The sequence below is a fragment of the Abramis brama genome, assembly GCF_963993115.1.
Source record: "Abramis brama genome assembly, chromosome: 22".
In the NCBI taxonomy this organism is placed as follows: Eukaryota; Metazoa; Chordata; class Actinopteri; order Cypriniformes; family Leuciscidae; genus Abramis; species Abramis brama.
The window spans coordinates 20,587,265-20,599,278 of record NC_139984.1 but is presented as its reverse complement, the minus strand read 5'-3'; the positions used below and the strand labels follow the sequence as shown (position 1 = coordinate 20,599,278).

The window sequence follows — 12,014 nt, the reverse complement described above, 5'->3', positions numbered from 1 at the left end:
TAGTTTTATAAAACGCATGCCCAGCAGAGGAGCGAAAAAAATGGAAAAAGAACCCATATCCCAGCAAACTTGCCCATTTGGGGCCCGTGTGGGGTCACTGCAGGCAGAAAATTCTTATTAGGCTAACTTATGATCACTTTTTTAAAAAAAGACACAAAACCCGACTCTTTTTATAACCCACAGAAAGCGTCACTGAATGAATCTTTTTGGTGAACACGAACACATTCAAAAGATTCGAGTCGGCTTTAGGACCCAGATGACGCCCAATCATTTGAACGAATGACACCTGTTGCGTTCAAAGGGAAGCCGGGAGGCCAGTGCTGATGGTCGCGTGAAACCGTCGCGCGCTTAGTTAACGCAATACGTCTAAAACTCGAGGTTACAGAGTAACAACATCCGTATCGACTCACACAGCTGAAACAAATGGTGGAGCAGTAGACGAGGGGACGCGTATCTATCTATCTATCTAAATTATCTGCCTCTTGAGAAGCACATGAATGACTGATTTTATTACAGGTAAACTTTGAAGATTTATGTGATGTATTAAGTAAACGAGTTCTTTATTTGTATCGACGTGTTTCTCACGTCTGTTGGAACCGAGATCTAACTTCAGCTTTATCTTCCTCTCCTCCTTGTATTTGTAATAGTATATAGCCTACTATATATTGTTTTTTTTTCTAATACAAAAACTCCGTTTGTCGTAAATTATCGTCATTTATTTTAAAACAAGGTTGTGAATGATTAAAATCGGTATCGTTCTGTCAATATTTTAACCATTTTCTTGACCATGCTTGACTCACTTCCTTATATCTATTCAGATAAGTTTCGTTTAGTTGTCATTTTGCGAGGCATTATTCAATACAACTTTAAGGAAGTGCTTGGGGTTTTGCGAAATAGTCAAACTTCTCACTAAGGAAAAATGCTGTTTGTTATGTCAATGCAACAATATCCATTCACGCCTTTACTATTAAGCTCAGAAGTCAGTATTAATGCAGGAGAACCAGTTTCAGCGTGAGTGATTAGGAAAGTCTGAACACCCACGTAGAAGAATAGCAGAAGTTGGTCTGTCTCTGTTGGCTATTGCCTGTCTTGGGATTTGTGATGTAGATGTTTTTAAATAGACTGGTGCCATGGGCACTGAGGTTACTGATTCATTTAACACCATACGTTTCATTGTCATCACATTTCTTGCTTTAAATATAATTACTTGAGGTTAATAGTAAAGAATAATAGTGCTTTAAATGCGTCAGTCCTCAAGATGACCCTTAAACTCTTTTCCAAACAGTAGGTGAGATCCAGACCTTTTTTTTTTTTACGTCATGTTCAGTTAGATGGGGACGTGTCACTGTTGTGAAGTGTATTTATGCAAAGCTTCCAACGTCACCCATTAAGTGTGGTGGGAGTGTGCAGTGAGCCACCTGCCGCCACGTGGATCTAGCAGGGCGAAGGAAGGATCAGGTGCAGAAGGGTGTTTGTTGTCAGGTGAGGTTTGTTTGCTCTGTTGCTGTGTGCAGTGTGAGAGCCTGGAGTGCAGGCGTTCTTTGCTAAGTAAAAGTAGTCCTTCCAAGTTGAGGAGTTGGTGTAAATAAACAAAGTTGACAATATGGACTTTATTTGACATTATTTGAGCAAAGTTGACTTTTTTGTGTGTTGTGTTTTTTTTTTTTTTTTTTTTTTTTTTTTTTGAACAGTTAAGTAATGATTGCTTTTCCTTCATAAGTGATATTTGGTCTTTTTTCCCACAGGTGGGTGTCTGAGATAAACCAACAGAATGCGCCTGAGACGTCGTTTCTCCCCCCTAAAGCTTGCAGTTCTGGGCGGCACGCTTTTCATGGTAATTCTGGTGGTGATCCAGAGGGACGTTGGCAGTGGTTCACTTCAGGACCCCTGGTTGCAAGATCTCTCCGTCAAAAAGGAGCAGGTTTTCGGAATGGTCCGCGAAGTGGTCAATAATTTCGGCTTCCAAATTGGAGCCCCGCAGCCCCCGTCAGTGGTAATGCAGCCCACCGTAGACCGAAATTGCCCCCCTGGCTTCTACACTCAGGCGGAACTCAAACCGTGCATGGAGAGACCTCCTCTGGACCCAGAGGCCCCGGGAGCTGATGGCGCAGCCTTCCAGAAGGCCAGTATGTCTACGGAAGAGGAGAAGGAAAAGCAGGAGGGCATGACCAGGCACTGCTTTAACCAGTTTGCCAGTGACCGAATCTCCTTGCACCGCAGTCTTGGAGAAGACACCCGTCCGCCCGAGTAAGAATGGGCACATTGTTTGACACCATGAGAAAATGTAGAATACAAACAATTCATTCAATTCACCATCCAATCCGACATAATAATGATTCCCTTCATAGATTAAAGTTAGGCAGCCGCAGCACCCATGACGTGCGTTATGTTTGCTGGCATTTTATGTGCCTTTTAATTAACGGTGACACATTTGATCTGTTTACACAGAAACTTGAAGGTGCAGACTCCTGTTGATTTAAGGCCTGGGTCTAAAGCTGTATAAATGCTGCCCAAACACTCATTGTTGATTAGAGTCTTTACTGTTCTGCTGCTTATGCAGTTTTCTAATCACATCTTCACCTGTTGCATTACCCTTAAAAATAGGTTGACTGTTATGAGGTTTTCTCTTAAATCTTATCGTATTTAAACACCATGTGGAGTAACTGGCTATAAACAATTAGCATATGTCCTCATTTTCATATTACTGATAAATGCAATGTTTAAACTCATATTTTTGAATTCCATTCAACTCCATAATTTTTTTTATTATGAACTATATGTATATAAATATTGATATAATATAAATATAATGTGTGTATAATATAAAAATATTGATGTATTTTTTTGTATTTATTACTTTTTTCATGTGTCGCTTACAGGTGTGTCGAGCGAAAGTTTCGCCGCTGTCCTCCTCTTCCCACCACGAGTGTGATCATTGTGTTTCATAACGAGGCATGGTCAACACTTCTGCGCACCGTGTACAGCGTGCTGCACACCTCCCCGGCAGTCTTCCTTAAAGAAATCATAATGGTGGATGACGCTAGCACGGCAGGTGGGCCCGGCTTTATCAGCTCCTGCTGTAAAAATTAACCACTCCTAGGAGTAGTGTTAATCTTTGTTCTTGTGCTGATGGCAAACAGTTTTATCTGATGAAATGTTATGGAATGTCACCTGTGAAAGTGCTTCAGCAGGTGAATAAAAAAATATCACCAGTTAGAGAAAAGGGAACCAGTTCGAGATGCAAAAAAAACTGTAGGAGAATCTAAAGAAAGAAAATTATTAGCTAACTAGTCCATAGCAAAACTTTTATTTTTTTTTATGTACCATCATGAGCTTTAGGTCCTTACATTGTAAGGAATGCAAGTGATAAGATAAAAGGAAGTGTGTCAGTTCGCTTGAAGTCTCACCACAGGAAATATCGTTTCATCGGTGCAGCAAGCTTTTTCATGTCTATTTTTAGACAGAAAAATGTCACATTGAACAGTTGACAATTTAAGTTTCAGCTTACTTGTGAATTTTTTTAACACAACCAGTATATAAGCTTGAACTCATACTACTGTTCAAAAGTTTGGGGTTGGTTAGAGTTTTAAAGGTTTTTGAAAAGAAGTCTCTTATTCTCACCAAGGGTGCAGTGATATTGTGAAGTGTTATTACAATTTTCTGTTTTAATATTCTGTTTTTAAATTTTTTTTTATTTATTCCTGTGCTAGCAAAGCTGAATTTTCAGTATCTTTTGTTTTCCTTGATTCTTCAGAAGTCATTCTAATATTCTGATTTGCTGTTTAAGGAACACGTATTGTAAATGTTGTTTTTCTTTTTTCTTTGATTTCTTTTGTAACAGTTTTACTCCACTTTTGATCAATTTAATGCATCCATCCTTTCTTAAAAAAAAAATCTTATTGACCTCAAACTTTTGAATGGTATTGTCATAACTATAACTATTATAGTACTTTGTTTTTCATACAGAAGAAACAAAAATAAACAAGATTACACTAATGTCTTCTTTCCACATTTGATATCGTATGATCTTGTAGAACACCTCCATGAAAAGCTGGATGAGTATGTAAAGTCACTAAAGATTGTGAAGGTAGTGCGTCAGCAGGAGAGGAAGGGTCTGATCACGGCGAGGCTTCTCGGAGCCAGCAAAGCTGAGGGAGAAATCCTCACCTTCCTGGATGCTCACTGTATGTATTTCATCACACTTCATGACTTGCCATGCCCAATTCCATTGTCAAACATGATTTTCCAGTTTCTGTTCACACGTCATTAACATCCACCAGTCTCTTTAATATTTTTTTTTTGTGTGTGTTGTGATGCAAAGTAGTCTTTCAGGAACCTCTTTTCAGGTGTACAGGCATGAGCTTAAAACGGTTACTCCCATGATGTTTTTTTTCCTTCTTCTGGCACTCATGTCATTTGCAAAGTTATGCGCTGTGACAAAGAGCTAGTATGTGAAGCCATTGTAGGCCCCATTGAAGCCTAGCAGCAACTCATGTTACACCTGATGCTTAATTTTTTTCCAATTTGACCTTGTATATAATCAGTTAAAGGGTTGAAATATGTGACATCTTAGCATATATGCTTGAGTAGCACATTTAAAAACCCTTAAGCAACTTCTCTCTTGTCCTGTTTTTGTTAATGAAAGGTGAATGTTTCCATGGCTGGCTTGAGCCTCTCCTTGCTCGCATTGTTGAGGAGCCCACTGCTGTGGTGAGCCCTGATATCGTGACCATTGATTTAAACACCTTCCAGTTCCACAAGCCTGTGGCCACTGCCCGTGCCCATAACAGAGGAAACTTTGACTGGAGTCTCACATTTGGCTGGGAGGCCATTCCAGATTACGAGAATGCTAAACGCAAGGATGAGACCTACCCAGTAAAGTGAGTCATGGAAGTTTTTGTTTTTTAACCTTTCTAAGATTGACAGTTTCCTAGAGTGGCTGCAAATTTACATATTCATTTTGTAGTAATTGACATATCAACATTTTCCTTTCCCAAGAGAGGTGTGCAGTCAGTCATTATCGCAAATAAAACCTGACAGAGTGATCAGAAGTGGTCTTGTATCACCCAAAAGGGTTTTTTTTGTGATTATGATTTTGTGATGTCGTATTTGTTTCATTAGTACTTGCCAAAAAAATTAACAAGTTAAAATATTGAACAAAGTTTAATTTGTCTGATATAAGCAAGAATACTACTAATTTATTTTGTGTATATAATGTATAATGGCAACCCTGATGTTTCTCTATTGGTTAAATCATTTCTAACGTAATCTAACAGGGTGCCATGTATAGATGCATCTGTCACATGTAATTTTGACAGCATGCTCCATCAAAACACAATGTTACACTGTTGGACATTGCATACTACGCAGTGTGTTGTGTTAAGGAAATGCTTCATATATTCATGTCATCTCATCATGTTCTTCAGGATCATGTTCTTCCTGTCAATCTGAATTTTATGAATGAGATTACTTGGCTGGTTGTATCAAGTTTAATTTGAGTATCAAATGAACCACTTTCACTCAGCTTACTATGACCGTGTCTTATAATGGATTACTGAGGTTAGGCTGCATGTCTCATATAGTTTACTATTCATAACATCAGGCAGTATGTGTTCATCTTGAACAAGTGCATTGACGTCTTGTATTTACATCATTTCACCAGCTAGTTGAATAAAAAGATGCTAAATGGAACCTGAATTCAAAATAATCATTGGTATATAAAAATTAATATGAAATGAATTTGTCTTATAATATTTAGTTACAGTATTATTTTAGAGTTGTTTGCATCTGCATGGCAAACTTTGGTAACACTATGAAACCTGTATTTATAATGCATTATAAGGTTATTCTTAGACTTAAGGTATTATAATGCATGCATAGTGCCTTAAGAAAACCATGTGTCATTTCATGAATAATAGTAACAACAGTTATAATGCGGTACATTATAATACTTTCCTGTGTGTGGTTATAACTTTCAAAAGAGTATGATGATTTATAACACCATAAACACTGTAATATCCAATTAAGTTGTTATAATCTATTATAAGTCACATATCTGGAAATTAAGATCTGCACACTATCTTGCTAAATCATGCATATTTACACATTTCTGCATGTTTTTGTTTTTTATATATTTTCCTATTTTGTTAGTTTTATATAGAAAAATTAGTTGAGAAAAACAGAACAAGTTGCAACTTTCTGCCCTAAGAGATGAATGGATGGATAACTGGAAATAACTAACTTTTCTTAAATGAACAACTAAATACTATAAACATGTTTTTTCAAAAACTTTTTTAACTTTATCTGCAAACCATTGTTTTTTCTGAACTGTGTTCAAAAGCAACAGGACCTGACATTGGCTCTCTGGCTACACGTCCTATTCATTTTATTTGCCCTTTTCTTCCTTTCAGAACTCCAACATTTGCTGGTGGTTTGTTCTCTATATCTAAGGCCTACTTTGAGAAAATTGGGTCCTACGATGACAAAATGGAGATATGGGGTGGTGAAAATGTTGAGATGTCCTTCAGGGTGAGTTCAAGCTCTTCATAATTCACCTGCAGCCATATTAATGACTAATATAATGTTAAAACAACAAGTCAAGTCAGCTTTATATATTTTTTGTTTCAAAGCAATTTCATAGTAATAAACAGGAAAATGATGATTCAATGATGCAAACAGAATTCAATTCTGCTGTAAAGCAGAAAGTTTAAAAAGCTGATAGTGTCATTATTCAGCTGAAATCAGTTGTGTGTTGAAGAGCAAGCTGTATGTGTGTGTTCTGTGCTGTCAGGTGTGGCAGTGTGGCGGACAATTGGAGATAATCCCCTGCTCTGTCGTGGGTCATGTGTTCCGCACCAAGAGTCCTCACACCTTTCCCAAAGGTACAAATGTCATCACACGTAACCAGGTGCGCTTGGCTGAGGTGTGGATGGACGACTACAAGCTGATTTTCTATCGACGCAGCCAAAGCGCAGCTAAAATGGCCAATGATGTAAGAACTACTTTCGCTTTCAGAGGAGTCAAATATTAACCTTGTGTTTGTGGTTATGTATCTATCTAGCTTTATACATGAGCGTATGACCAATTTGTTTCCTGTGTGACTGTGTAGAACAATTTTGGTGATATATCTGACCGCCTGAAACTCAGAGAGAACTTACAATGCAAGAACTTTTCTTGGTATCTTACCAATGTCTACCCAGAAGCCTTTGTCCCTGATCTTACCCCCACCAAGTTTGGAGCTGTAAGTCCTTTTTAGAGCACAATGATAACGATTTGCCATTTTAAACCACTCTGGGTACAGACATTTATTTTAATTTGATGGGGTTTTTTTTGTCTGTGTAGCTCAAAAATACGGGAGCACAGCAATGCCTGGATGTAGGAGAAAATAACAATGGGGGAAAGCCTGTTATTATGTATATATGCCACAACATGGGCGGTAATCAGGTATAGTACCATTGCTGTGTCATTCACATTGATATTATGAGTAGTTGAGGTGCTTTTAAAACAAAAGTAACAATTGTTATAATAAGAAAAACTAGTCATTTTGACCGAGGATTTCTTCTTGATCTGAACAGAACAGATGTTCATCATGATGTGTTTGTTTTCAGTACTTTGAATATACATCACATAAAGAGCTGAGGCATAACATAGGGAAGCAGCTCTGTCTGCAAGCGTCTCCTTACCCAGAGCCAGTGAAGATCGAACACTGTACACTGAAGGGCAAAGGCAGTTCTTTGGCTCCTCAACAAGAGTGGGTGTTCACAGAAGTAAGTGTCCTCTCAGAACAGAAATGAATTACTCAATTGGTCTTTCGTTGTTATTACTGTTGTAGTTAGTTTCTGTTTCCTTCCTCTTCTGATTACTGTTTTGGTTTGGGGATGTTCGTTGCAGTTTTTTTGGCAGATCACGAACTAGCTGACATCTACACTTGACTAAATAAAAATATGAAGCTTTAAAATATAAGTTTGATATTTGAAAATGTTATGAGACAGACAGACAGACAGATTCTATTCAGCATGATGGATTTAAAGACCCACTCCGATGAAAATTATGTTTTTCTAGGTGTTAACATGTTCTTGTGTCATTTTTCTGATGTTAGAGGAAATATCTTGAGAAAAATAAGTTCAAAGTTGTATTTCTGAGTATTTCTGCATTCAAATGGCTGTGAATCAGTAGCAGACGCTAAAATGCCAGCTAAAATAGACTGGAGTTGTGACGTAGTAACTCCACTGGGCGGTGCCACAAGCTCATACTCCCCTCCGCCCCCGCGGCTCAGGTTCTGAGGAGTAGAGAAGACGATGGCGGATCAACACCTATGTGCGGTAGCGGGTTGCAATGCTAACTGTACGTTCACACCGCCGCCGACTTGAGCGGCAAAGAAGCTCTGGCCGCCCTGTCAAGGACGCTTGTCAAAAAGTACGAGGAAGCTTGTTGACGCTTTGGCCGCTCTGACGTAGCAGCATTCTATGTTCGACCATGGGAGAAGAGAAGTGTCACACCATGAAAAGTAAACAAAATAAACAAGCAATACATTGACACTAGAAACCTTTTATAATGACAGCATTTGTATAACCGTTTTGGTCACATTATTATTTATTATTATTAATAGTGAGTGCGCGCGCGCGGCCGTGGCTCTCTCTCTCTCTCTCTCTCTGCTATCTCTCTGCGTTCTTATATGCCCTGTCAAGCGCGCCCTGTTAAACTGGCAGGACTTAAAAACACATGCAAATGATAAACTTTCACTCTGATGGTTAAACTGCAATTAATCCGATAATGATAGGAAACCCAGCAACGGCGATGATCAGCTTCTCCTCCGTTTTCTCGGAAGCTCAAGTCGGCGGCGGTGTGAACGAGGGGGAGGGTCGTCTCCGTGCCAACGGCTCCCCCCACAACGCAGTGGCGAATTGCTAATGAGCTACTGCCGCTCTGCTGAAGCAAAGTCCCAGAAAACGGCACAGGTTTTGTGATTTTGGCTAAAAACGGCATAATCATCATTTAAAGACCACTGAGAATGTTTAAAAATAGCTCAAAATATGATCGGAGTGGGACTTTAATTAATCTCAAGTGACAGTAAAGACATTTTTATTGTTACAAAAGATTTATATTTCAAATAAATGCCGTTCTTTTAAACTCTGTTCAAATAATCCTAATAAAATTAATCACGTTTAAAAAAAAAAAAAATTAACCCAATATTAACAACATTAATGATAATGAGAAATGTTTCTTGAGCACCAAATCAGCACATTTGATTTATTTCAGTGTCACATGATCCTTCAGAAATCAATGATGCTGAAATAAATAAATTATATTTTAGAATAAATTGTTAAATCGTAATAATTGTTCATAATATTACTGTTCTGCCTGTATTTTTGATCAAATAAATGCTGCCTTGGTAAGCATAAGAGAATCAACATTAAATCTTACAGACCCAAAACTTTTGTACCGTACTGTATGTGTTAAATATAACTATATTATTAAAATGAATAATTAAATAATGCTGTCATTACATGGGTGAGCAAATTAAATTTTCAGTTCAACTTTTCACGTAAATTTATAACTCCTGATGTAAAAAAAAATTAAATTTTCACTTCTGGTCGCAGGTATTTGGACAGTAATGTAATTTTATATTGTTTATTATTATTATTATTATTATTAATAATAATAATATTAACAACAATAATACTTAGATTTTAATTAGTCATAATGCAAGCCTATATTTTTGATATCATCCTTGGACATTAATGTTTGGTTGGGTGTAGATATCAGCTAGTTTCAAATTGATAGAGCTCAGCTTGGTAACGTTTTACAATAAGGTCTCATTTGTTAACATTAGTTAATGCAACAATGATCAAATTTGTTTTTTAAATCTTTGTTAGTGTTAATTAATAAAAATAGTCATTCATTGTTCATGTTAGTTTACAATGCATTAATGTGAACAGATACATTTGATTTGAATAATGTATTAATAAATGTTGAAAATAACATTAAGATTAATAAATGCTGTAGAAGTATTGTTCATTTTTAGTTTAACTTAATTAGTTCACTAATGAAACCTTATTGTAGAGTGTTACCAAGAGTTCTATACTTTCCTCTCCCATTACTGCTAGCAAGTCTTTCTCAATGTTCATTTACACCACTAGAGAGAGGACTTTGCTTCAAAATTCGAATTGCTGTGCTTTGATACCTCTTTCACCTCTTCACATGAGATTATTTTATTTTATTTCAGGAGCAACTACTGAAGAATCCGTCCTCTGGAAAGTGCCTCCATAAGAAGGGAGACAAGATATTAATGAGCCCCTGCAATCCAACAGACCATCACCAGCAGTGGGCTTTCAGCTGACCTCACACTCCAACCGAGGAGCAAGGACGTTCACTCCTTTAAGACACAAGAGGGAGGCCAGCCGCCACAGCTCACGCTGGCAAGCTCACTGTAGGCCTGAGCAGATGCACTGGGTAGTTCATATCCATAAGCTCCCTAAGACATAGTGATCAGACTGTGGTCAGGATGCTCAGGGAAGACAGTGGAGATCATGGAGCATTGGAGTGTGAACATTCTGGCAGCAACATTGTTTACTTGATGCATTTTATTGCCTGATTGAGGTTTACTGCTGCTTTAAATTGGTGTAGGTTTTATTTATTTTTTAAAGAAATGGAAAATTAAATATTTTTGGAATATTGCTAGTGTTAAGGCCAGTGAATGGCCGGCCTTGCCAACTTGTGGGTTTTGTTCAGCTGTACTAAATTGTCACAAGGCAGCATTGGTTTCAGGTCCTTCTCTTGTGTCTTTGCACTTAAAGCCGTCCGTATGTGAAGCAGAATCATGTGACTTGCATTACTTGGTTGCCGGGGTCTTTTGGGGGAAATCATGCTCTAAAAATGAATACGTGTAACTAATACACAGATTTATTCTTTGAATCTGTAGATTGGAACTTTCAAATGTTTGATTTGGAAAAAAATACACACTCCCTGATCACTTTTTTTGGTGGTGTTTTTTCAAAACCAAATTTGATTTTGTTTGTTTGTTAAATATACAGTATGCATATAAACGTACACACACTGTGGATACCATAGTTTCCACCATAATAACATGGTTAAGGGTTCTTCAGTTTTAATCCAACTCTGATCAAACGCACATGCTTGTAATTTTCAGGTAATCCTGAAGACCCGATTAGCTTGTTCAGGTGTACGTTATTAGGGTTGTGGTTCTGTGGAACTCCAGGGCTGCGTTCAGCCCCGACAAAACGTTGCACAACGTTTTTTAAACAGAAACGGTGATGCGTTGAACACACTGTTCTGATGACGCAAGAGTTGCAACTATGGCAGCTGAGAAGGCCATTCTTTGTGTTCTTTGTGAAGAATTTTCGGAGCCTGATGAAGTCGGTATATGTGTTTAATTAATACTACAAAATATGCCCGATGTTACAGTTACTGCACTTGCCGGCCAGATCAAAAGAGAACATCCCAATCGAGTGAAGGCATTGCTGAAACTGAAATGGAAGCACACATCTTACCTAATTCAGACTAAAACACATCTATTTAGCCTCCCATACTGACTTTATTTGTAGTTCATACTGTTTTAATACCCTGTATTTTCTTTCTCATTTTTAGGAAAAGCACTTAATTACCATTGTTTATTTCTATACCAAATGTCGTTTGCAATGAAGCTAAAAATATAAACAACTACATCATTATGTCGATATCCTATATTTTTACAATAAAACTTACGACAAACATGTCTTCTAATATCCTCAGTTGTTGCGTATACCGAGCTGCATCGAACACATTTGTAAATTACTTTCCTTGAACCCATTGTGCGAGTTCACTTTAATACCGCGTGCTTTATATACATGTTGCTGCTGATTAGACTGCAGTTCTGACACACCCACCAAACAAGAGAAAATCTCAAACCCCGTTGCACACCGGTGCACGTCGTTTCCAGGAAACACGACGTTCAACCCGGAAACCGTAGCAAAACGTTGCGCACCGTTTTGAACGTGAACGTGCCCCAGGTGAGT

At 37.9% G+C, this 12,014-nt stretch overlaps 1 protein-coding gene across 2 annotated transcripts; it reads left to right on the top strand.

The window, feature by feature from the left end:
* The first annotated feature begins 273 nt into the window (after positions 1-273).
* On the top strand, positions 274-10,977 carry galnt6 (UDP-N-acetyl-alpha-D-galactosamine:polypeptide N-acetylgalactosaminyltransferase 6 (GalNAc-T6)). 2 transcript variants are annotated; one of them, XM_084100012.1, is made up of 11 exons: positions 274-516; positions 1,746-2,247; positions 2,880-3,052; positions 4,035-4,184; positions 4,646-4,880; positions 6,411-6,528; positions 6,791-6,991; positions 7,109-7,240; positions 7,342-7,443; positions 7,608-7,766; positions 10,226-10,977. In XM_084100012.1, the coding sequence occupies exons 2-11, from the start codon at positions 1,772-1,774 to the stop codon at positions 10,337-10,339; spliced, it is 1,860 nt and encodes a 619-aa protein (XP_083956138.1). In that variant the 5' UTR covers positions 274-516; positions 1,746-1,771; the 3' UTR covers positions 10,340-10,977. The 2 variants fall into 2 exon arrangements, with proteins under 2 accessions (XP_083956138.1, XP_083956139.1); XM_084100013.1 differs by lacking the exon at positions 274-516 and adding an exon at positions 548-1,482.
* The last annotated feature ends 1,037 nt before the right edge of the window (positions 10,978-12,014 follow it).